Below are 27,095 nucleotides of genomic sequence, written 5' to 3'. Positions count from 1 at the left end.
ACTAGCAACATCTAGCGCCGCTGCAGTCAGCTGGGGAGCAGGCGATGGTGGAAGGGTACTTTGCCAGTTTAAAAAAAAATTCACTGTGTTCTGTGGTTGGGTTTTGCACCTAAAACATTAACCCCTCTCCCCCCTTTACTGACACTGAATGACCTGTGGGTGTCTTTGCTGTCTACACTACTGTTACTCTCAATTTCCAGCATTTTTGTCCCCCAAAAGTAGGTCATTTTTCAGAATCATTACTATCAGTTTGTATTCCAATAAATGATGTGGCGATGCCAGCGTTGGACTGGGGTGGGCACAGTAGGAAGTCTCACAACGCCAGGTGGAAGTCCAACAGGTTTATTTGGTATCACGAGCTTTCGGAGCGCTGCTCCTTCACCCGATGAAGGAGCAGCGCTCCGAAAGCTTCGATATCAAATAAATCTGTTGGATTTTAACCTGATGTTGTGAGACTTCTTGCTATTCCAATAATGGCAGGTTCCCAATAACTGGAGTCAAATCAATGAAAACATTTCAAATGTTAACGTGTTTATTGGTAAGTACTGGTCAAGGAATATATATCAAATCTCAAAATCACAATATGAAGTGTTTTTCTACCCCTGCCCCCTCCAAGCTAAAATTGTTTTTAACACTGATACAGACATAATTGCCACATACAAATAATCTAGTTATAATATATATAATGTGTGACTAAAATACTAAAAGTGGCATATTCAATAACAAATGTATTTTCTTTACATGTAATCTGTTTGACTAGAAGTGCTTTTTATTTCCTTTGCATTTTGAAATGCAAATAACAATACAGAAATTACTGAACACTAATGTAAGTACAATGTTACATAATTATCCTTAAAAGCCATTAGTAGTCAAACCATTCAAAATATAACAAGAATGCACACTTAACCTCACAAGAAAGCCCATTAACTTGCTGATTTTTTTTTAATTTTCATTTTTTTTTCAAAATAGCAACATTATAAAATCAAGGTAAAGAGAGATATAGTCACCACAGAATTACTTTTAAATCAGTTATAATTTTCAGTGCTATTACATTTCAAACCCAAGCATTATGGACCAGGCACAGATAACATTGATTCTGAAGAGGCAGTGTATAGCTGGACTTCTTTTAGACTGACAACTCCCCCAAAAAATTCCTTTCCACTGTCTTGAGGTAGTTTAAACACATTTAAGTCTCGCATCAGACCACTTACATGGTCTTTTCACTCTTACTGTTGGCAAGGAAAAGAAAACTACCTTAGATGTTACCAGACAGTCAATGGGAAAGAACAGTATGCTGCATTATGCACAGTGTGGCAATGAAGTGATAACAATGGTCCAGTGGGGAGAAACATTAGCGGTTCTAGATTGATAATCTCAAGTTGTTTACCCTCAGGCCTATTGGTCCATTATTGACTTTTTATTTAAACTTCCCCCTCCCCCCCAGCCCCTGTAAAAATGTGTGCAGATGGGAGACAGATTCCGCAATCGAGTGTCATCGTCCTTTGCTATATCCTGGAAAGAACTGGTCCAGAATAGACTGAAGAATCTTGTTGGGAACCATGTTGTAATCCTTTCCAAGTTCATGGCGACAGGCAGGGCAAGTGTATACCTGGGCGCGGAATGATCGCTGCAGACAGCTCTGACGGAGAGAGAGAAGAAGCTGATAAATACACCATGCAAACCTTCCAACTGTCAGGAATGAAATAATTGCGTCAGGTCAGCAGTTCTTGTCCTGGCTTGGCCCCCATAGACTCCTCATGGTCTCTTGTCCCATTCTGTTTCAGAATGCTGGCATTGTAAAGTTTGGGGGGGTGGGGGGACGTGGAAAGAGATGGAAGTTGATCACGTCCTCCTTTCTCATAGAATCCCTACAGTACAGAAGGCCATTTGGCCCATCAAGCCTGCACCCACAATACCACCCAGCCTCTATCCCTGTAACCCCATATACTTACTCTGCTAATCTCTCTGACACTAAGGGACAATTTAGTACGGCCAATCCATCTAACCCATACATCTTTGGACTGTGTGAGGAAACCCACACACAGTCACCCAAGCTGGGAATCAAACCCGGGTCCCTGCTGCTACGAGGCAGTAGTGCTAACCACTGTGCCACACACCGCCCTGTCTCTCTTACTTCCTCCTTAATGCCTTTTTCCAGCTCTTCATTCTTTGTTTATTTTCTTGCTACCTTTCTCCTGACTTCTTATATTTGTCGCTGCATCAACTTCTCCTACACTGTTTGCAGCCATGAGGACAGCCAGTGTGTCTGGGTACGGAGTAGGTGGAGGCTACCCAGTAAGTTGAAAGGAATGGTGTAGTGGTGTTGTCATTGGATCAGTAATCCAGTAACTTAATGCGAGGCAGGTCCATTCAAAAGTCTGATGATAGCAGTGAAGAAATTGTCTTGAGTCGTACATTTTTTATTAAAATAGAAGGACATGTAGTTCTTCCCTATGTTTCCTGAAGGTATCAATTCCTCAGGACCCATCCAAGCAGCCATTATCAATATGGGAATCTTTACAGTGAATATTAGCCAACTATTCAATGATGCTAGGCATCACCACTGGGGCCTACCTTAACTACACGTGATAGTTACTACTGATAAGAAATCAGAATCCCAAACTAATTCTACCACCCTTCCCCCATAGGGTTCTGAAGCCAACTCTGTGCAGCTGGGCTGAGATCAGCTAAATCTACCTAGTTCATCAACTAAACTTGGGATGGCTCAGCTATTCACAATGAGCCACATAAGAATCTGAAGAGGAAACAAAATGGTCACAAAATCAGAATGCATTTGCAATGCGATACCGCTAAATATTCTCAAGATTGCAGTCTTTCTCCTTCTCATTACATGCTGGTTTCCTCTTGACCCACTGATATCATATACACTCCTAGTTGAGAAGGTGACATGGTTCTGGACATGCCTTTTCATTTTTAATTGGGGTGGCACGGTGGTTAGTAATGCTGCCTCACAGCGCCAGGAACCTGGCTTCAATTCTGGCCTTGGGTGATCTCTGTGTTTATATTTTCCTCATGTCTGTGTGGGTTTTCTCTAGGTGCTCTGGTTTCCTCCCACAGTTCAAAGATAGAATAGAATCCTTACAGTGTGGAAGGAGACCAAGTCTGCACTGACCAGAATCCTACCCAGGCCCTATTCCCATAATCCTATATATTTACTCTGCTAATCCCTGACGTTTGGGGTCAATTTAGCATGACCAATCAACCTAACCCACATTTCTTTGGACTGTGGGACGAAACTGGAGCACCCAGAGGAATCCCACACAGACACGGGGAGAATGTGCAAACGCCACACAGTGACCCGAAGCCAGAATCGAACCCAGGTCTCTAGTGCTGTGAGGCAGCTGTGCTAATCGCTGTGCTGCTCCACAGGTGGGATGTGCAGGTTGGCCATGCTAAATTGCCTCTTAGTGTCCCAAATCATGGTTAATTCCCCTAAATGCGCAAGGTAATGGGGAAATGGTGGGGGTGGGCCTGGGTAAGAGGCTGAATCGATGCTGAATTTAATGGGCTAAATGGCCTCCTTCTGCACTGTAGGAACTCTGCGATTCTATGAAATCAATTACTTTAACAGCATTTCTAGGGGAAAACGTGTTCCCTAAAAGCTAAAGATAATTGAAAAGGAAGCAAATCTTCCATCTAAAAATAATATTCTCTGCACACTGAAGTTCTTTGGGTTTATGCTGTATAGCAAATAATGTGAGGCTTTGTGGCAGTTTGTCAAATACTCACCTTGCAGACATTATGCTGACATTCCGTTGTGATTGGCTGGAAAACCAACTCCTGGCAGCAAATACACATAAAGATCTGCTCCGTTTTCCTCAAGAATTTCTGTGCATACAAAAAAAAAACCAGAAAATGTAGATCGACATCAAAATATTCAGGACAGAGATCGCACTTTGGACAAACCTTGTCTGGAAACATACCGGGCCTTCCATAAGGGAGGCAAGTGCCTCATCCCAAAGTTTCTTATTTAAGCAGTCCTCTCTGATCAGCCACTGCTGTTGTGGTGTAAGTTGGTACGTTTCTCCCTCAGCATCGTCCTGAGCGAGCTTCACAGTCTTCGGTGCTGGTGGTGTAGTCACTGTGGCAGTGCTAGCTGTACCAGAAGAGATAAACCATTGATCAGCCAATCCATTTCAAATTACAATGTGCTCAGCCTGCACCACATCATCTTCCTCCCGACATATAATCAGAACAGGCGACCCCCAGGCTTGGCACTGCATTCATAACTTGCCAGTCACAATATATTCAGAAACTGTCCTTTAAACTTAACTACAAAATCCCTACAGTGCAGAAGGAGGCCATTTGGCCCATCAAGTCTGCACTAACACTTTGACAGAGTATCTTATCCAGGAACCCGTAATCCCCATGTATTTGCCCACTAATCCCCCTTACCGACACATCTTGGAATGCTATGTGGCAACTTAGCGTGGCCAATCCACCTAACCCCCCCATCTTTGGAGTGTGAGAAGAAACCCACTCAAATAAGAGAACATACAAAGTCCACACAGACCCAAGGCTGGAATCGAACCCGGGTCCCTGGCACTGTAAGGAGTCATGCTAACCACGGTGCCACCGAGCCGCCCCAATTAAACAGCGGAAGGAGAGAATTTAAGCTCATAAGCGGCACTATGCAAATTACATCAATTCCTCAGGGGAGGCAACATGGCGGGCGCTACCTGCATTGCATTCAATGTTATCAATGGGGAAATCCGCAAGGATTCCACAAGTAGTGTCTCCAGCACTGTCTATGCCGGGGGAAATCAACATAGTTTGGGTAGTGCTGCAAACAAGCTTTCCCCTCCAACATCTCCACATAGTAATCGACTGATTTCAAAATGGAGACACAATGCCTGAGTTACTATTTCATTGCACAGGATCATATCTCTAATGAACTTTGATAAAGCCCATTTCATATGACCATCACAGTGAATCAAATGGCATACACGTGGAATGAATGGCTTGGTCAATGATCAATAATCTTGATTATTGCAGAACGTACCACTTTCCTGCCGCCTCTTTTGAGTTGCTCTGCCGCAGTTGTTCACGACGGAGTTTGGTTCCTGCTTCTTGCCCTTTTTCTCCTTATTTGCCATGGCTTCCAGGTATCCTTCAGGATACTGTCATGGGACATTACACAAAATTAAAATAGTGGTTGTATCTTTTTTATTAACAGTGTTTTATTACAGTTAAAGCAAAACAACACGAAGCTCTGACCTGCATTTTCAACCCCAACTTCTTTGTCCTATCCTTTCCTTCTGGAGTCCACGGAGCAGGTTCTACGTCATCACGTCGTAATAGGTAGCGCCACACCAGGAACCCTGATTTCCCAATTTCAGGCCAGTATTTCACCACCTAGGTTAGTACAACAGCTCAGGTTATTATGCTGGATTTTGAATTGTAGTTCCTGTATTTTCCCAGTTTCAAGCCTTTCTCCAATTCCTCCTCATACTCTTTCACTAAGGCATTAAATTAAATAGCGTCGAGTAACCCAAGAAACTGCTTTCAAAACCACCAATCTTCCAACCTGACAGACTACAACTTGGCTAGTTCATTTAATTTTTAGAAAGCAGTAGTGAAAGCTGAAACCCAGGTTTTGGAGCTGTCTACAGCCACTTCAAAGGGAGCTTTCAATATTTTATGGCCTACATGAAATAATGATATATGCTGAGCACAAACACTATTGCTCAGGATAGGTTAGTGCTCCATTAGTATGCTACACCACACATTGGCAGCACTCGTGTGTTCACAGTTATATAAATCAAGGAATGTTTGCAACTCACAAGGCCATTCGGCCCATCCTTCTATGCTGGTTGATGAAGAACCACCTAGCCCAATCCCACCTTCCTGCAGTGGGTCCATAGCCCTGCTCTTCAAGCAGGCATCCAAACGCTGTTTAAATGTGGTAAGAATTTCTGTTCTACCACCCTGTCAGCCGAGTGTTTCCTCATCTCTCCTCTAACTCTCTCCCCATTACTTTAAAACCATGCCCTGGGTTTTTGAATCCTCTGTTAAGGTAAATAGTTCATCGCTATTTAATCTGTCTAGGCTCTTAATAATTTTGAACTTCTCAACTAATTCACCCCAGGCTACTTCTGTTCCAACTCTAACAACTCCAGCCTATCCAACCTTATCTTTTAGCTAAACTCATCCGGACATCATCGTCATAAATCTCCTCTGCTCCCAGCACATTCAGATCACCACATCCCTATAATGTACAGGGTACTCGCGCTGTGGTCTAACTGGTGCCATACACAGTGTTAACACTGTGCTATCATAACCGCCCCGCTCTTATATTCTATGCCTCGGCTAATAAAAGGAATTCACACCATTTGCTCTGTTAACCAACCTGTGGGCATACAATCCAAGATCCCGCTGTTTCCCCACATATTCAGTATCCTCCATTTATTGTTTATTCCATTATCTTGTTGGACCTCCCAAAATGGTGAACCTCGTAATTCTTTCAATTGAGTTCTCTTTTCCATTTTATTGCCAAATTGACCAGGCCATCTATATCCTCCTGCAACCAAAGCTCCCCCCCTCACTGTCAACCACACGGTCAGTTCTTATTTAATCTGCAAGCTTTTTCCTACAATTGATTCTAAAATGTTTAATATAAGCTACAAAAAGCAAGAAGTTGAGTACTGAGCCCTACAAGACTCCCAACAGAAAAAAAAAGTCGATATTTACCATTTACTGAACCAATTCTGGATCCAATTTGTTACTCTCCCTTGGATCCCGAGGGATTTAACTTTTTTTGACCAGCCTGCCACGTGGGATCCTGTCAAAAGCCTTGCTAAAACCTATGTAAGAGCAACTGCATCCACCGTACTGCTCTCATCAATCCGACTGTCATCACCTCCAAAAATTCAATCACATTAGGCAGACATGACCTTCCCTTAACAAATCGGTGCTGACTTTCCTCGAGTAATCTATGGATTCCTTGTTGGAAGTTTAGAACTGTCCTTTAGAATTGATTCTAATGGTCAACCCACAAGTTAATTTAAACTAACTGGGTCTTTAATTATTCAGATTATCCCTCCCCCACCCCCCTCCCCTTTAAAACAACAGTACAAGATTGGCAGTCCTCCAATCCTCGCCTGGAATGCTGGTTAGAGACTCCTCATTTCCTCCCAATAGTCAGAATGAGTGAATTCCCCAGCTCTCCTGCGTCACCAGCAGTAGGGGTCAGCTAAAGAGGGCAAAGTCAATGAGTGAGCCACATCCACCCTGTTTCTTGTATTTATTAGTCATACTGGCAGCTTTCTTCAGATAGGTCAAATACTTGCTCTTACGGCAGGAGTGGTTTCTATGCCTTGGAGAGAGCGGCAGAGAGAACAGAGCGAAAGGAAGGGCAAAAAGAGAAGGGAGGAGAGAAACAGCGTTCGATACCAGCAGTACTCTTTAGCGCACGCTTAAACAAGTGAACGACTTTTGCTGGTGAATGTCAGCACTGAGATTTAGTTTAGCATTTAATAAAAGTAGTTTTGAATTTGTTTCACTTTTTTTTATACCACAATTGAGGAGCTAAATTTCATCTAAGCAAACAAGGGAGGAAATGTCCAAAGCAAATGACCAGCAAAAATCTGCAGTTATGCTGTTGTACAATGGGTTAATTCTAACTCTTTAATACACTCAGCAAATAGCTTACATCATCACAGGAAGTGGAGCAACATCACCATTTGCTCTCTCTCATGGAGCATGTAGACAAAGAAGCAAAAAGGTGTTCCAATAAAGTCTGTGTGTTACATACCTCTGCAGATCCATTATATATTCTGTATTAGTCGAATGTTAATGACACAGCACAGCAACATGAATCTGAAGTTATGTAGTGCCTTTAATATTGTAAAGTCTCCCAAGCTACCTCAAAGGTGCTCTGCCAGAGACTGTCATCCAACATGTTTGGGTAGATGACTAAAAGCTTGGAGGAGTGGTGAGAGGTGGCAGTGAGATAGAGCTAGATTTAGCCAGTATAGATGTGGAAACTAATGCTATTTTTTTCATCTGATGGTGTCAAGGGGCAGCATGCAATTGAGAAACAGGAGCAGGCCCATGGATAAAAGCTTGGACAATCTAAGAAAAGCAAAATACTACAGATGCTGGAAATCTGAAACAAACAACAGGAAATGCTGGAAAAACTCAGCAGGTCCAGCAGCATCTGTGAAGAGAGAGACCGAGCTAAAGTTTTGAGTCAGTATACAGAAGAGTCATACGCACTCAAAATGTTAACTGTGTTTCTACAGATGCTGCCAAACAATGAAAAACTCATCCAGCATTTTCTCTTTTAACCACAGGTAATGGTGCAGGAGCACGATGAGATGCCACTGTAGGTAATTGTCTGACTGGGACTAAGAGTGGAAACAGTTCAATAATAGCAGAGGTGCACTGGAGGAGGAGGAGGAGGAGGATATGGTTAACTGTATCAAAGACAGCAGACAGATTGAGGGATAGGTTGCCGTTATCACTGACACATAGGATGTAATTTGTGATTTTGATTAGAACGATTTTGCAGGAGCGGAGATCTGACCGAAGGGATTCAAACATGGAGAGGAAGGAAGTTTAGATAGAGCAGTAGTCAGGGGGCACAAAGAGTTGCTACTTTAACGGATCATCTACCAATAATTCACACATCATTGCTAGGCAATCAGTTACAGCAGCAAGCCTTTGAGCTCCTTGACCTGGCAAACTACCACTCCACCTCCAATCCCCCTTTTCTCTCTGTCCCGATCCTGGATCCTGGGCTACTGGAAAGTTCTGAAGTCCAATGAACGAGAACCTTGTAAATCCCATCATATCGGTTGCCTTCCTCGGGCGCGTATTTGCTGACTTTCCGTCCTTTTGAGCTTCTGACGACCCGCACCGATTTCCCGGCCTTCCAATCTTTGGCTTCTGCTCCAATTTCATCGTTCAGCACGGCGTCACAATTAAGAGCCAAGGCCCTGCAAATAAAGAACAGAAAACTGTGGTTCGAAACCAGAAAGAAACTACTTGACGGTGAAGCTGGAGGCACAATAACAAAAAACAACATCTCACTGTGGCCACCTGCAAGCTATAATTAAAATCGCAGAACAGTTACACTCTTACCACTGCCCATGAAGTTAGCATGAAATTTTATTTACAACCCTTCAATGAATTTGATGATATCTAACAGCTGGCATTAATCAGTAGTTTCCGATTTCTCGGCACACCAAAACAGTTTCACTTTTCAGTGCACTGCAGTCTAATTTTCACAGTACCTGCAATTATGTGATTGAGGAACACTCAAAACAAAATTGCAGGTTTAAAAAAATTGCACGCACTACCACCACCACCACCACTCCACCCCCCGAGGGCTGTGAACATTCCAGAAGCTCATGCCACTGAAAGAGGCTGTAATTTCTTCGTTCCAGCCTGTGAAAGGCAGACAAACATGCAACCCTAAAGGGTAGCACAGTGGTTAGCACTCCTGCCTCACAGCGTCAGGGCCCCAGCTTCAATTCCGGCTTTGGGTTACTGTGTGGATGGAGTCTGCACATTGTCCCCGTGTCTGTGTGGGTTTCCCCCAGGTGCTCCAGTTTCCTCCCACAGTCCAAACTGTGCAGGTTAGGTGGGTTGGCCATGGTAGATTGTCCCTTAAGCATTCAAAGATGTGCGGGTTAAGTGGATTGGCCACAGTAAATGCACAGGATTACAGCAGGGATTGGGCCCAGGAGGGTGGTTCTTGCAGAGAGTCGGTGCAGACTCGATGGGCCAAATGGCCTCCTCCTGCACTGTAAGGATTTTATGGTTCTAAACGCACGAAGCAGTCCTACATCAGACCGAAGGTTAATTTTAAAAAGCAGTTATGACTTTTAAAGCAAAATCTGCATCACTCACCTTTAATATCCTCAAAGTCATAAATGCTTTTTAAAATTAACCTTTGGTCTGATCTAGGACTGCTTCATGCATTTAGAACCATACAGTCCTTACAGTGCAGAAGGAGACCATTTGGCCCATCGAGTCTGCACCGACTCTCTAAAAGAACCACCATTTCAACTTTAAAGTGACTAAATGCTCAGTTTATTTGTTTTCCTGTGAATGTAAATGATGTTGATTCAACAGAAACAGCTGTCCCACCACATCACAGCTGACAACGTGTGATCCACAACCTCAACACAAAAGCTATAAGGGTGCAGCAGCCTATGATTGTACTACTGGACCCTCAACCCGGAGGTGGAAATTAGTGACAATGGAAACCTCTAATCATCATAAAATCCCAAATATACCAGAGGCAGGGAAATGCTCTACTACTACCAAAGGAATATATTTACCGTGAAACTGCAGCTTCTCAGTAAGCTCTGAAGTCACCTGGCATGTCAATCAATTATATAAAAGTGCTACTGACAACTGGATTGATTTCCGGTGTGAGAGGGTTGCCCTATGAGACAGTTTCAATAGGATGGGTCTACATTCTCTGCATCTCATAAATTCTTAGAGGCCTTGACAAGCTAGCTGTTGAGAGGTTTTGTTCCCCCCCTGGCTGGAGAGTCACTGAAGGCTCACAGTCAGGGGACGATAAGCGGTCAGCCAGCTTGAACTGAGGTCTACAGAAGTTTCCTCACCAAACAGCTTTCCAAATCACTGGAATTCTCTTCCTCCGAGGGCTGAGGATGCTCAGTCATTGAGTACATTTAAGAATTTTTGGACACAATCAAGGATTGTACAGGGATAGAGAGGGAAAGTGAAGATAGCTAGAGGTCAGAATTTTCCGACCGTCCTGCGGGGGCATGGAAAATCCTGCCCATCATAATACTGAATGAGGGAGCAGGCTTGGGTCCTTCTTCTAATGTTCTCAAATAGGAATTAATAGTAAATTTGGTTCTTCCAGTCTTATCCACATACTGAGAACAAGCTGGAAAAAAGACAAACTTCAGTTTATTTTGCTGTCACACTTGTTAAACAGAAAGGTGTATAAAAATGAGAAGCAATAGCAATCTGAAAGGAATTCCATTTCAATTCCACCTGCTGGATTCCTTAGTCTCTGTATATCTCGTTGCAAATTGCTCTTTCCTTCATAGCAGCCTTTTTCCTCCAGACAATTTCCTACCTGCAAACACACAGTCCTTTATAACAACATCTCCTCCAGCTGACAAGCCCGTGAGATCTCAGTGCTTCCCCCATTCTATATATTCCTGATTTTAATCACTCTACTACTGTGGCCTTTCCTTCAGCTACCTGGGCCTTAATTCCCTCTCCTGCCCCCTAAAATGCACCTCACAGACCATCTTTTTGACTAAGCTTTTGATCACTGGTCCCCCCCTCCCCCAAATACTTCCTTAATGTGGCTTGGAGTCAATGACATTTGTGAGGTGCCATTTTGCCACATTAAAAGGCACTATTAAAAGATTTACTAGATTGACAACTGGAATGAGCCAGTTGTCTTACAAGGATAAGTTGGAAAGTCTGGGCTTGTTTTCACTAGAATTTATAAGGATGAAGGGTTGACAAGGTAAATGCGAAAATGATGTTTCCTCTTAGTGATCAGTCCAGAACTACAGGACACTGTTTTAAAATTGGGGGTTGCCCTTATGGGACAGGGACATGGAGAGTGTTTTTCTTTCAGAGGGATGTGTGACTTTGGAATGCTCTGCCTCAGAAAGCAATGGAAGTGGGACCAATTTTTAAGGCAGAGACAGATAGATTCTTAAACAAAAACAGAAAATACTAGAAAATCTCAGCAGGTCTGACAGCATCTGTGGAGAGAGAATAGAGCCAATGTTTTGAGTCTGGATGATCCTTTGTTAGGGCTGATAGATTGATTCTTGTTAGGCAAGGGAATCAAAGGCAATCGGGAGTAGATGGGAATGTGACACTCAACGCAAACAGATCTTACTGAATGGCGTGGAACGGGCTCAAGAGGCCAAATGGCTACTTCTGCTCCCATTTTGTATAATAAATGCAAGCTATCATTGCATACTTATTTATATTGCAGAATATTATCATAAAAGGAACAAAAAGCCAGCTCATGAGGTGGTGTTTGGCTGATACATTTCTGTGGAAGATTGCCAGCGTTACTATCTGTGTAAATATCTGCAGGTACCGCCATGTTTTAAATGTGAAGTATCACGTATTTTGCACAAACTTTACCAACCAGCAGGGAACAAACATTCAGTCTCCAGAAACCTACCATTTCAACTTTAAAGTAACTAAATGCTCAGTTTATTTATTTTCCTGTGAATGTAAATGATGTTGATTCAACAGAAACAGCTGTCCCAACCATATCACAGGAATATTTCTAGTTGAAGCCTTCATAATTCAAAATTGATTTTATTACTAATTTAACAGATTCAGCATTTCAAACTTTACAACTTCAGTAACTGTCAAGTGGAGACTTAGCACTAAATTTAAATGAAGTGATCATTCGTGTTTCAAACAACTTTTAAGAGAACTACACTCTACCTTCAAGCAGATCATTCACAAATATTGTGAATAGTTGATTACCCTGCTCCTTAAGGACTCCACTATTCATAAATATCCAATTAGAAACATCTGCTGGTTTTCTACACGTTCAATTATTTACTCAGTTAGAGCCAATGGCTGGGATTCTCCGCCCTGGTTTCCAATGGGTGGGAAACTGGTTGGGGTGGAGAATACAACAGGGATCCCCAAACGGCTTTCATGTTGGCAGGATTTCCCATTACCATCAACACCCACCCCAGCCAATGGTATTATGGGATTCCCATCACGAAAGGTCAGCGACCTCATTACCATACATTAATAGGCTTCCCCATTGTATAACATTAGGGTCTCACCTCCTTGATTTCTTTTGACCAAGTGTCAAAAATATGGCAGGAAAAGCCAGCAGTGGATCCGGCCGGCAGCACGCTGCTTTTCCTACCTGAGTTGACACCAAAAAAAAGGATAAAATTCCGCTCAATCTATTTGCAATACCCTTCTAAATCATTTTAGCTGCAGTCATTGCGAGATGTTGTATTCAAAACGCTACTGAAAATGAAATACAATTATACTTATCCACAGATCATGACATAGTCAACAATGTCAATGATCCGTCAGATATAATCTTTCACAACTATACGCTTGGGCTTCATTCTTTGCTTATTGCACAGAGAAGGTCAATATTTTGACCAGACAAGTCCAAGTTCACACCAGAAGTCCCAAGTGTCAGCTTGGCTCAGGAGTTGCACTCTTCCCCTGGTCAGAGTCACAATATCCCTACAGTGCAGGAGAGGCCAATTGGCCCATCAAATCTGCACTGACTCCCAGATAATATGGAAGATTTTATGGCATATTGGAAGAGCACAGGTGTTCTGGATAACATTCATCCCTCAACTGATTACAGTGACAGATTAACTGGTTATATAGCTGTCTGCTGTTTGTGAAACCTTGCAAATTGTTGCTGTGGTCACAGTAACAGTGATGAAACTTCTAGAGTCATTAATTGATTGTTACATAAGAACGTAAGAAATAGGAGCAGGAGTAGGCCATCTAGCCCTTCGAGCCTGCCCCGCCATTCAATAAGATCATGGCTGATCTGAAGTGGCTCAGTTCCACTTTCCCGCTTTCTCCCCATAACCCTTATTCCCCTTGCCTACCAAAAACCTATCTACCCGTGTCTTAAATATATTTAGCGAGGTAGCCTCCACCACTTCAACGGGCAGAGAATTCCAGAGATTCACCACCCTTTGAGTGAAGAAGTTCCTCCTCAACTCTGTTCTAAACTGCCCCCCCCACCCCCCCTTATTTTGAGGCTGTGCCCGCTAGTCCTGCTGTCCTTTCTGAGCGGGAAGAACCTCTCCACCTCTACCCTATCCATCCCTTTTATCATGTTATACGTCTCAATAAGATCCCCCCTCATCCTTCTAAACTCTAACGAGTACAAGCCCAGACTATTCAGCCTCCCTTCATAGCTCAACCCCCTCAACTCCAGTATAATTGTTAAGCTATTTGGCATATAAGTTTGTTGGTTCTTTGAAGTTCCTCTTCTCAGAAATGTAAATATTGAACTATTTTCTGCTACTTCTGTTAAATACATGTTGCGTAGCTCGCAGTTCTGAAACACAAATCTTTAAAAGGCAGAGATAAATGCCAGCACAGAAACATCTCAAAACCTATACCAGACTTACCTATTCATGTTGGTGAGAGTTTGATCATATGATTGCTCTCCAATGCGCTTGTTCCCAGAAAGATCTCGACCACCGCTTCCAGTGTAAGTGAATTCATTACCTCTGTCCTAATAAGTAGAAATAAAACACATCAGCTCCAAGAACTTTACCCAGTTTAGGTCAACATGATGGTGAAATTGCTGTTTACTGAACAATTAGTGTATCACATTATAGATAGGAGGTGATAATGGCATGAGCTGATACCAACTCATTTCAACAACACTGTTAGGATCTGAAAGCCTGTATTCGACTCTCAAATTATATCAGAATTATTCAACAATAAACATTCTGGGATGGGTGGGGGTCAATCGAAGGGACACTGGAAGAGACAGGACAAAAGGAATCTCAGAAATAGTGTATTAACTTTTCTTTTAAAAAGGGCCCCACTATGCCAAGCCATTCCAAACAGAAACCTACATATTATAGTTGTCACTGTTCCTGACCAACCTTTTTGTGATACAGAAACATCAATTGCAGCTTATCACAAACTGTTGGGCAACATATTTGATACATGTTCCGATTTAGTTTGCAACAATTTCAAATGACTAAGAAAACTTTTAAGGGCTAGAATTTCCAAACAATTAGTACAGTCAAGGAATTAATTAACTGCCCCATTGTACAATATTAAAATGCTACAATTCCCCACTATTTGCCAATCATGAAGTAATTGTGCACTGCCTCAAGGAGTATGTAGTGTGTGTTCAGAAAGACATTAGCACTCTAATAGTTTCTAAACATGGTTAGGAAAAGCAGAACCTTGCATTGATGTACCAAAAAAATCATGGCAGGAAATAATTTTCCCTTTCAGAATTATTCCTGTGGTGTAATTATTTTGGTGCAATAACTTCATGCAGCTCCTCCAATGATTCAGTTTGCAAAATCCCAACATTGGGGATAAGCCACAAAGGCCAAAAATGTTCCAGGTTTGATCTTCAGTCTATATGATTTTGGCCAAGTGAAGGAGCATGAACAGTTTCTCAGCCCTCATGGATGTCAGCGAAGGGCTCGCACCCGCTTACAATCCAACAACTTGTACTGGAAAGTGAGCAGATTTGCTTTCAGAAAGGAGAGGGGGAGAAAGGAGAGGGGGAGAGAAAGAGGGGGAGAGAAAGAGGGGGAGAGAAAGGATGGGGGAGAGAAAGGATGGGGGAGAGAAAGGATGGGGGAGAGAAAGGATGGGGGAGAAAAAGAGGGGGAGAGAAAGGATGGGGGAGAAGAGGACAGGGGTGAAAAAATGGGGGAAAGGATGGGGAGAAAGAAAGGATGGCGGGGAAAGGATGGGGGAAAAGAAAGAATGGGGAGAAAATAAAGTATGGGGAGAGTGAGGAAGTAAGCTTAATTTGAGCAGAGGTACGAAAGAAAATGTTGCACATATGGGTACTACCGTATAATACAATCATATGGAGTTGTATAAGCCCAAGAGATGAATCCTGCAGGATATGTATGAGCATGAGAGAGTGTGAGAGAGCTTGAGCATGAAATATCTGCTCAGATAATGCTGTGCATCAGTGTACCCTGATGCTGAAGTGGTTAATATTGAATGGAGTTTATTATTTTAGTTACATACCACTTCATTTAACTGAAGCTGAAATGGTTAATATTGAATGGAGTTTATTATTTTAGCTACATACCACTTCATCCTCAAAGCCGCCAGCTAGCACCAGGGAGTAAGCTCCATCGTTACTTCGTCCGTGAATCCCTCCAACATGTGGCCTGTGAACACCTGCTTCACTCACCTTGCAGCAATGAAGCATTCAGATTTAAAACAGTTAAGAAAGGCGATAATCGAGTTATCCGCAGATGATCAGTAAATATCCTGAATTAGCTGTTTCACATTAACAGAACTCAAAACAGACACAAAAGTCAGTGATATGATCTTAAAAACAACAGATTTCAGTTTGAGTGATTAGCAACAAAAAATGTATCAGTGCATAAGTTAGCTCTGCCTTCTGAAAATTCTTGAATCATACAAATTTGAACAGATTGTAGAATAAATTAAGTTTTGCCGTTGGTTAGGGAACTTACAATACAATAACAGGATAAATATGTGTGCCCAGGAGCAGCTGCGGGATAGCTAAAATGAGCCACAAAATCCCACGTAACAAAATGCCAGAAAGTGGCAGATGCAAGTATCACCTGGTCATATCACAGTATTCAAAGCACATTTCCCGTATAACCTGAAAGTAATTTATAAGAAAAAGTACACAAGAGAATTCCCTTCCCTCTTAGATACGCTTCCTCAAAACTTTCCAGGAGTGTCGATTAGCTTGCCAAGTTTTGTGGGGGGGAAACCAAAGGATAAGCACACGTGAAACAGCTGCAACATTGTACAGAGGTGGTGACATGATTTCTCACTTTAAGCTATTCTGCTATAAAGCCCCAAACATCTGGCACTGATTTACTTTAAAAGCCAGAGAGGGAGTGGACAGAGTCGATGCAGTAATTGTAATCGATCCATGATTTCCAAAAGGCCTTCGGTAAGGTAATACGTAATAACAAATGAATGTCAGAAAATGTGGAGTCAGAGAACATTCAGTAGGAAGGATAGTTAGTTGGCTGCAAGACAGAAGGTGGAAAACTAGTGTAAGGGGCTATTCAAGTGGCAAGAGGGAATCAGGGTCCCTCTAGGATCGCTGCTGGATCTGCTATCATTCACAATTTACATTAACAATTTAGACTTTTGAATCCAAAGCACAATCTCTACGAATGCAGGCAACACCCAACTGACAAGGGGGCATGGGTAGGATCAACACCAAAGATTGGCATAGGCCTGGTGGGCCGAAGGGCCTGTTCCTGTGCTGTTCTTTATTTAAGACTGCAATAAAATTATTTAATAAACTTACAGGATGGCATTTAATTGGTAAATGAATTTTAACATGGATAAGTGCAAGAGAATACACTTTGATACAGAAAATAAGGAAGAAACATATTCGCTTGTGAAATACGAATCTGAATAGTCCAAAAGGAACCGCAGAATACAAACACAACAATATTGCTGAAAGAAGAGAAACATTTTTTTGTTGAAGTTTTTCATCTTGCACTCATCAGGATACCAAGAATATCGTATTTTCATGATGAGTTCAAGATAAAAAACTTCCAACAAAATTTTTTTTCAGCAATACTCAAGTTCTAAATGGCTATATACAAAAATCATTAAAAGTAATGGTGCAGGTTTTGTAAGGCCATAAAAATAAAGGCACTCAGAGCGTATTTCCAGAGGGATAAAAAGCAAAGAGATTATACTAAACTTGAGTTGAGCCTCAGTTAGGTGAAATATGGGAAACCATTTGACTTTCCAGTCTTTACCAGTATTACAAATAAAAACTTATTACTCCCACTCATCCACCCTCTCCCCATAATCCTATCAATTTTCCTATTTCCGTTTATCCAATTCCCTTTTCTAGATCACCACATTATCAGCAGTGCATTACAAATCCAAAACCATTCACTGTGTAAAATAGGTTTTTGTCACATTGTTTTGGGTTCTGTCAATCAACATAAATTCATGCCCTCTGGTTATTGACATTTCAATCACTGACAATAGTTTCTCTTCACTTTTCAGTCCAAAACCTTAATGATTTTAAGCACTACTATTAAATCTCATCTCAGCCTTTTTTGCTCTAAAGAAGGTAATCCCAGTTTTCCAGCCTATCCGAGTAGCTGTAATCCCTGATCCCTGGAACCATTCCAGTGAATCTCTTCTAAACTCTCCCAAAAGCCTTAAAGTCCTTCCTACAACATGGTCCCCAGAAACTGGCAATACTACAGCACGGCTGGACTATTGTATTAAGTAGTTTTAGTCATAGAAATTAATTATAAAATCCCTACACTAAAGGAGGCCATTTGGCCCATCAAGTCTGTACCGACCACAAGCCCACCCAAGCGCTATTCCTGTAACCCCACACATTTATCCTGCTAATCTCCCTGACACTAGGGTCAATTTAGAATGGCCAATCGACCTAACCTGCGCATCTTTGGAAAGTGGGAGGAAACTGGAGCACCTGGAGGAAATCCGTGCAAACATGGGGAGAATGTGCAAACTCCACACAGACAGTCACCCAAGGCCAGAATTGAACCCAGGGATGCCGCAGTGCTAATCCAACGTTCCATGACCCTCACTTGGGTGGACTCTTTCCATCCCTTTTATGTCTTTTGTATTCTCTGCTTCTATTTGTAAAGAAAAGCATCTCATGTTTATTAACTCTGTTAACCTCTGCTGTCACCTTCTTGCTTCCTTTAACACTGGGCCTTGTTTTATTCCTCCTCAACCTTCTAATCAAAATACATTATTTCACACTATTCCGAGTTTACAAACTCTTATCACACTGAAGAGATCAAAAAAAATTGACAAGGATGATATCCAAGAAAATGAAACTATTCCTATCAGGAGAGGATTAACAGGCTGGGTCTTTGAAACAATGAAAGGTTTTGACACTGAGTGGGCACAGACAGAGTGTTCGCACTAGTGGGGAAGAGCAAAACTAGAGGCCAAAGTAAGATAGTCAGCAAATAAAAACATCAAATGGTGAATTCAGAAATCATTTCTTTGACCCACAGAGAGGTGGGAATGTAGAACTCACTACCACAGGGAGTAGTTGGAGTTAATAATATCAGTACCACCGCTATAAGATAAGATAAAGGAGAAGGAAATACAAGGTCATATTGCCAATTAGATGCGGATAGGAGGAAGCTTGAGCAGAGCACTGATTGTGGACTGGTCTGTAATTGCTCTGTAAATTCTACATAATTCTAAGTAATTGTCCCTGTTTATTGCCATTCAAAGTTAAACTGAAACAATCTTAAACAAACTGCTTCTTCTGAACTACGAACCTGCAAGGACTAACAGCACAACTAATTTAAGAATGAGGATCCTATCGGGCAAGTAATCAATCCTCTTTACTTAATACCGCATCCTCCACATACTTTAGAAGCTATTAAACGAGACAGGTGGAGATTGGGTCATTCATTCCTCCTTTCTCTGAGTCAGAGTTATTTTATCAGTTGTCAGAGCTGAGCTTTGAATAGTAGTGCCCTTGTTTTGTAGGTACATCGCAACAGTAATATATAGCGATTGTGTGCCAAATGTGGCACCCTCGTGTTGTGTTACCACTGGAACCTGATTCAGCATCGGGCTGAACAAGCCTAAACGTGTTCTGTTTATTTCTTCAAGACCTTAGTAGTGCTAGATATGCTGAATCAGTCATTCGCTATCTGCCAATTAGTTACCAGTTTGCCTCAGGTCTTCACACAGTAAAAAAAAATGCAACAACTGAAAATGTCCAAATTGTTCTGGGAGAAAGAGGTAATAAGCTTGAGGTTGTGCTCACGTCTGTATAGTGGAAATGATATTCCAGTTCTAACTCTGTGGCAATGGAGAAAACAATGAGTTCCAGGCAAATCTGAGAAGTGATCTTATTTTTGAAACTCTTGGTGTACCCAAAGAAACCTTTTGTCAGAATGCCAATTTAAACACAGCAGACCTAGAACAAGGGCTTGCAGTTTTCCCATAACCAAAAACTAACACTTCCATTGATGCAGCACAGGAGAAAAAACACATTTGAAGAGATTTGAATGACGATTAGTAAGGATCAAAAATAAAGCCATTGACTGGGAATTGTGCAGGCTTAAATTGTGCACGTTTTCCAAATAGTTTGCTTAACATTGGACAGAAAAAGGCAGTCCCTTACAATCCAAATACAAATTGCTTATTAAAGACTGAAATTGCTACAACATGAGGTGGATGAAACTATATTTTCAATTAAGGTGGAGCACAAACTGGAGATACTCCAGTACAAGCAGAATGTGTGTGACTGGTCTAACCAACTTACCATTAAAGGAATTCAATGTTATAAACTCGATTAATGGGTTTCTTGTAATCAAGAGGGTTTCAATCTTTGGGCAAAACTGCTCTAATAGTCACTCTTCCAATAACTGGCCTGTCAATTGGAATTTTTCACTTTTAGATGTAATATCTGCCCATCCCAGTTCCAGCAGGTTCCCAAATGTAACATGATGACATCCTCACGGCTGTTCAACTCCTGCACAGCATGTTTTGTAAATCCAATAAAGGTGTACCAGCCTCGTCTTTAATCTCATCCTGCTTGTACCTTTGTAATCGGGATAACGAGAATGACTGGCTGTTGAGGCGGGGTGGAGGGTTGTGCGCAGACAGAAACTTGAATTGAAGTTATTGTAGCCAGCGAACAAAGGGGACTGCCCACACCCCAGTTTGACACAGCCTCTGCTCTTCAGAAACCTTGGAACTGATGGGTCTTCCAAACACTCTGAATTTCTAAACACACTGTTCTCCTATATATCCTGGCTAAATGTTGATCCAAGAGGGCAATTTCATAACCCAGATTCCAGCAATGAGGTAACGAGGAAGAGTTTCAATCGAGCAGCTTGTGTGGATAACTTTGCCCTTTGTTATTAAGCCCAAGGTTAAGGATGTATTATTTTATGGGAATATAAAATCCCTTAGCAGCTCTGTGAAACTGCAGCCATCTCGGGAAGTCAGTAAACAACAACAACTCAGATTGATAAAATACCTTCAATATCTGTCCCAAGAGATTTCATAAAAGTATAAAACAAAGCACGATGCCAAGCCATATAAACAAATAATAGATTGGATGGTCAAAACACAGTCAATGACATAGATTTCAAAAAGTGTCTTAAAGGATGGAAAGTGAGGTGGAGAGGTGGTAGTGGGAGGGAGGGAATTCCAGAGCTCAGGGTCCTAGACAACTGATAGCCTGGCAGACAATACTGCACCAATTATAACTGGGAACACATAAAGGACAAAGAACAGAAACAGGCCCTTCGGCCCTGTGCTGCTCATTGGTCCAACTAGACCATTCGTTTGTATCCCTCCATTCCCACTTTGCTCATGTGACTATCCAGGTAAGTCTTAAACGATCCCAGTGTGTCCGCCTCCACCACCCTACTTGGCAGTGCCAAGGATCCTCTAAAGGATCAGAATTAGAGGAGCAAATATATCTCAGAGGAATGGAAGAGATCAAACAGGGAGGGGGCGAGGCCATAGAGGGATTTGAAAAACAGGATGAGAATTTTTAAGTTAAGATGCTGCTTGACTGGGAACCAGTGTGGGTCAGTGAGCACAGAGAGCAAAGGGGAATAGGACCTGTTGTGAGTTAAGACACAGGCAGCAGAGTTTTGAAGGATCTCAAGTTTACGAAGTGGGAATGTGAGGGACCAGCCAATAGACTGTTGGAATAGCCAATCTGACAGGTAACAAAGATGGGAATTGCATTACACCAGTGTCTAAAAGCTGTCAGATAATCATGGCAAAGTGTAGCATGGAATAACAAAGAAGAAGGGACTGAGGATGGAAGCCTGGTGGACACACAAGGGCAAATGCATAACATGGGAGAAGAAACCATCCAAGGCAAAGTCTATTGTGAAACAGACAGAGTAGGAAGAACCTGCCATGGAGATGAAATATGGAAGATAAGCATTTGGGGTACATTCATAATCAATGTCACATGAGGTTGCATTACTGACTTTGATTGGTGTAACTGCTGGATCACAACATGACAGGAAAAGTGTTTTTAGGATTTCAGGTGAAATCTCGCCTACATACTCTATGAATGGTATGCTTTGTCTATGCAATGCGCAGGAAATAGTACTGTGTCCCAAAACATGTGACAATAATAAATCAAATTAAAAAAATCTTTCTGGTTTAACATAGGATTTTTGGGATTCATTTTAACAATCACTGGCAAGGGAATGTTGCTTTAAAATTCTTCACTCACAACGAAGAGACAAAATGTAGAAAGTGAATCTCATATAGACCGGCTTTTGGGAAACAAAATGAGAGCACTACTCCCTGGGAAGGTACAATTTCTAGGTGAAGTTTTATGGTTTATTTATTAGTTTCAAGTATGGTTACATTAACACTGCAATGAAATTACTGTGAAATTCCTCTAGTCGCCACACTCTGCCGCTGCCTGTTCAGGTCAATGCACCTAACCAGCATGTCTTTCAGACCATTGGAGGAAACCTGGGCATCTGGAGAAAACCCACGCAGACAATGCAAACTCCACACAGACAACGATCCAAGCCAGGGAATGAACCCAGGTCCCTGGCACTGTGAGGGGAAGGGTACCACCATGCTGCCCAGTTTTTACTGTTGGATAAATGCTCCACTAAAAAGATTTCTAACAAGAACAGTGCAATGCAACATTTAGAATCATAGAATCCCTACATTGCAGAAGGAGGCCATTTGGTAAATTGAGCGTGCACCGAACATAATCCCACCCAGATCTTATCCCCGTAACTTCACATATTTACCCTAGCTAGTCCCCCTGACATTAAGGGGCAATTTTCTACGGCCAATCAACTTAACCCACACATCACTGGTGTGGAAGGAAACCGGAGCACCCTGAGGAAACACACGCAGACACGGGGAGAACGTGCAAACTCCACACAGACAGTGACCCGAGGCTAGAACTGAACCCAGGTCCCTGGCGCTGAGAGGCAGCAATGCTAACCACTGTGCCACCGTACTGCATGATTCGTGTCTAAGGTCATCCTTCAGTTGCAACCTGTTTGATGGTCCATCTTGGAATGTGCAGAAACAAACAGCTGTGATTGCGATTGGAGGGAGTGTGAAAGATTGGAAAGGAGGGGCCTCAGTGCAGGGATTTCTCCCAAATGTCAAAATGAAATATAATCTTGGATAGAGCATTTTGACAGATGAATATGGTTAGCTTTACTAAATTAAAGTCTCCAAGAAACACAGTGCTCTCATTTCCTTTCCCAAAAGGTGATCTGCATGGAGATTCTCTTTCTCAGACGTGCCAAGAAATTCTGTTCTTTGCATGGGAGGGAAGTTTTAAAGCAACGTTTCCTTATTAATGACTGTTAAAATGAGTAAATTCCAGATTGTGTTAGGAAATCCTGTATTAAACCAGAACAACTAATTTCTTAACAATCACGCATGCAGAATTGTACTGAAGATCCTAAACTCATACATACTGCAATTTAGCATATTCACAACTTGATATAACTCAAAGTAATCCTTGTATCATACTGTCTCCTAAACGACTCAAGTTGAGTTTATCCATGCACTTTATTACACAAAGTACAGGTTTACTGATTTGAGAATCTCATAGCTAAGTTATGTGTGGGTTTGGCCATGCTAAGTTGTCCCATAGTGTCCTTTCTATGATTCTATGACATCTTATGCTGAGAACTGAAACAGAAGAATGCTACTACATACCTGAACTCTGAACTTCCACATTGTGCCAACAGGAGTGCCAGGTATGGGGCCATAATGGTTAGAAGGAACTATTGTGCATTCCTTCGTGCGACCAACACAGGCCATACCCTGTGTACACAAGATAGGTTGATGAAAGGCACATTATTAATCCCACTGATATTTTCAAACAGCACTTTAATGAATGTAAATGTACACCACCAAACAGCAGCACTCACCTTGCCCCAGTCCCTCTGACTTGCAGTGCTGGCAGACGGCATCTTGGCCTTCTTCTTGCTTTCTTTCAGCTTTTCCCCTGCTCGCACAACTTCACTCGTATCATTTTTACAGGAGGGGCAATACCTGCAACGGTGCAATTTTCAAATATAGAATTATGAACGCACACGGGATTTATTGAAATGACCCAAGTTCACGGGTCCAAGTTCCAGCATCTTGTGTTAATTCTTTCTCAAGGCATATACATGCAGCACTTGATAGTAAAACGTTTAAGGAAAGGTGGGAAGGTTGGAAAAGGGTGTGCGTATGGAGGAAGAAAATTGCTGCTGTTTCTTCTAAACTGCACACTTCCTCTGAAATTGCTCTCAGAAGCTGTGCCTTCACAGAAGAAGTCATCGAAGAAATCCTACAGCGCAGGAGACCATTTGGCTCATCAAGTCTGCTACTGTCAACAATCCCACCCAGGCCTTATTCCCGCAACCCCACTTATTTACCCTGCTAATCCCTCTAACCTACGTATCCCAGGATGCATCCCCACATCCCATATGTCTTCAGCAGGACAGGCCCAGCATAAACACTACTCCATCCCAACTCCAGGCTAATACCTGAAATAATTTGTGAGCATTGACATGAGAAACAATTAGTTTTGAACAGTAACTTAAGGCTGTGTGTTCAAAGAGAAATGTTTGTTTTACCTAACTACTTTATGGAAAGATGGTAGGCAGCCTTCAGTTGCTTCCTAATAAGTTTCTTTGTTAATAGGTTCTTGGGTCTGAGTCCAAAAGTTAATCATGAACCTATGATTGAAACTCAACTACGAAATATGATACAAAATAGCAACAGTGCAACTAAATAAATACAGAAAGTCGGCCTTAATTGCCATGAGTAACTCACAGTACACAATACCTGACCAGCATCAATGTCAAACACAATGGCATTAAATATGCATAAAAACTACACCAATAATTCACAGAGCATAGTGCTTTCAAGTTCAATCATAGATTTCATTCCACTTAATGTTACCAATTGCTTTACTTTTCGCACAACTCAATAACACGGGACGGGTAAGCAACTTCGAGCCACTCTTGCAACTGGCTGCTTGTCATCATGTTAAGATGTTAAAGACGGGAGGGGATTGAACTTTCCTCAGAATTTTCACAACCAGCTGGCTCGGACAGACTAGCTCAGATCGGGACTGCAAAACAAGTGAGAGCTCGTGGGCTTACAGCTCTCCACATTGCAACAGATGACTGCTCTGGATCACTGGGTTTCCATTATAATTAACTGCTGTACCCTGGATAAGCTCAGACTTGAGTAATTTCATGATTAACTTTTGGACCCAAGAGCCGACTAATTAATAAACTAAAAAAGAAGCAACTGAAGGCTGTCCATCACCCTCCCATAAAGGAGTTAGATAAAACAGACATTTCTTTTTGTACATACAGCCTTAAGCTACCATGCAGAACGGATTTTAGTCTGGAGTTGGGATGAAGCAATGTTTATGTTGGGTCTGTTCCGCTTATGCCATCTTGGGAAGTGGTGTAAATAGGCACAGCTTCTGAGGGTTATTGTAGTCACTTGCAATTTCATAAGAAGTGCCCAGTTTAGAAAAAGTAACAGCAAACACAACAGGGTAGTCAGAGTCACGGCAATGAGAGGTTAGTGTTTCAGATGTAAAGCTTTGTCAGATTATAAACTGAAAGATAAGTATTTTAGAAGGGTCAGGAAAATGGAAAACAATAGATTAGTAGAGGAATGCTGGCTGAGGCTACAGAAAAGCAACAACTGAACTGAAGAATGCCCAAAAAGCCAGAGCAATAAAAGATATTCCTAAAGAGGGGAGAGGCACTCACAAGGACAAAGGTGAGAAAATTGAGATTAGAAAAATTAGAAAATCCTGCAGTTAGAAGTGAAAAACAGGAAATGCTGGAAAAACAAAGACAAGATTGAGTTCAGCCAGAAGGAGGCGATTGGTGGCTCCAACTTAGAGCTCAAAGCCCAGAACCAGCCTGGCAAAGGTACAGTCATTGTTAACTGAAGGCCACCGGAGTCAGAAATTTGAAGTTGTCCAATTGGCAGGTTGCATCACAAGAATCATAGATATAGATAAGGAAACAGGAGGTGAAGCAAATAATGATCCACCCAGCACCCATTGGCTTTCCATCCTTCTGAACACGGCCATTTCAAAATCCTCGCTCATCCATTTATGCTACCTTTGTAAACTCCTCCAACTCCACATTGCAGTTCCTGCACTGCCCTCTTCCAGCATTTGTTTACAGTGCGCCCCCCTCTTTCTCCTTCATCAATCATTTCAGCTTTCAGTCTTTATTTCCATGTGTTCAGAAATCTATTTTACTTCGTCTCTGTACCTCCAACTTCCTGCTTCTCACTACACCTTGATAAGTCACTTTAAAATCTCTCTTTAGTCATATCCAGTACAGAGCTATAAAAGTATAAGTGCTAGTTCATAGAATCACAGAAATCCTACTACACAGATGAAGGCCATTCAGCTCATTGAGCCTACACCAACCACAATCTCACTTGCAACCCCACTTACCTTGCTAATCCCCCGACTAAGGGGCAATTTAGCACGGCCAATCAACTTAATCTACACATCTGCGAGCCGCGAGAGCAAACCTGAGAACCCGGGGAAAACCCACACAGACACGGAAAGAACATGCAAACTCCACACAGCTAGTACCTGAGGTTAGAAACTGAATCTAGGTCACTGGCACTGTGAAGCAGCAGTGCTAACCACTGTGCCAATACGCTGTTGTTAAAGTTGTAAGTATAATTCACTTGCACTTCTTTCATGACTGAAAAGGCTGCTCTTTTTGAGGCTCTGTGGCCGGGATTTTATGACATCTGATAGACAAGGGAATTAAGGGTCATGGGGAGAAAGCGGGAAAGTGGAACTGATCCACTTCAGCCATGATCTTGTTGAATGGTGGGGCAGGCTCGAAGGGATAGATGGCCTACTCCTGCTCCTATTTCTTATGTTCTTATGTACATCGCACAGGCGAGGCTCATAAAATCCCACCCAAAGCCAATGGAGAATTCCGTTCTGTGAGCCTCAGAACCGAGTTAGGCGTGCCGGTAAAATTTTGACCTGTATTTTATGAGGGGCTGAATTCTATCTTTTACAATTGGCAAATAGTTAGCTAAATTCAGAGTAAGACCCGAATCGTCACCACCAATAACAAATGAGTCAAAAAGATTCTTTCGTTCATTAGTCCCAAATAAATCAGAAACATTTACCAGTCCTCATCATCTGGTATCTTGCTGAGGGGTGGATTCAGGCAGTATATATGATATGCCATATTACACTCATCACACAACAGCTGCATATCTGGGTCCTGCTTCCCACCACATAATCGACAGGCGCAAAATCTGCATTCCTTATCGGGATCTGCCTTGCAGTATTTACATTCAGGGCCACTCTTTCCTGGAGATGGGGAGGGGAGGGGAAATGGGAACAA

At 42.1% G+C, this 27,095-nt stretch overlaps 1 protein-coding gene across 2 annotated transcripts in view; it reads right to left on the bottom strand.

The window, feature by feature from the left end:
* Positions 1–514: 514 nt before the first annotated feature.
* Positions 515–27,095, bottom strand: part of uhrf2 (ubiquitin like with PHD and ring finger domains 2) — a 130,265-nt gene continuing 103,684 nt past the window's right edge. For both annotated transcript variants that reach the window (XM_080188493.1, XM_080188492.1), the window contains 11 exons: positions 26,875–27,061; positions 23,619–23,742; positions 23,404–23,511; positions 15,794–15,898; positions 14,124–14,230; positions 8,798–8,960; positions 5,239–5,376; positions 5,024–5,141; positions 3,945–4,117; positions 3,751–3,849; positions 515–1,639 (listed from right to left, as the gene is read on the bottom strand). In XM_080188493.1, coding sequence (XP_080044619.1) covers positions 1,493–1,639; positions 3,751–3,849; positions 3,945–4,117; positions 5,024–5,141; positions 5,239–5,376; positions 8,798–8,960; positions 14,124–14,230; positions 15,794–15,898; positions 23,404–23,511; positions 23,619–23,742; positions 26,875–27,061 — 1,469 coding nt within the window. In that variant the 3' untranslated portion in view covers positions 515–1,492. The remainder of the gene's footprint in view (positions 1,640–3,750; positions 3,850–3,944; positions 4,118–5,023; positions 5,142–5,238; positions 5,377–8,797; positions 8,961–14,123; positions 14,231–15,793; positions 15,899–23,403; positions 23,512–23,618; positions 23,743–26,874; positions 27,062–27,095) is intronic.

The sequence above is a fragment of the Carcharhinus amblyrhynchos genome, chromosome 5 (assembly GCF_965287045.1).
Source record: "Carcharhinus amblyrhynchos chromosome 5, sCarAmb.v2.hapA, whole genome shotgun sequence".
Lineage (NCBI taxonomy): Eukaryota > Metazoa > Chordata > Chondrichthyes > Carcharhiniformes > Carcharhinidae > Carcharhinus > Carcharhinus amblyrhynchos.
Note: the sequence above shows the minus strand (reverse complement) of the source record. Positions and strands in the feature narration are given on the sequence as shown.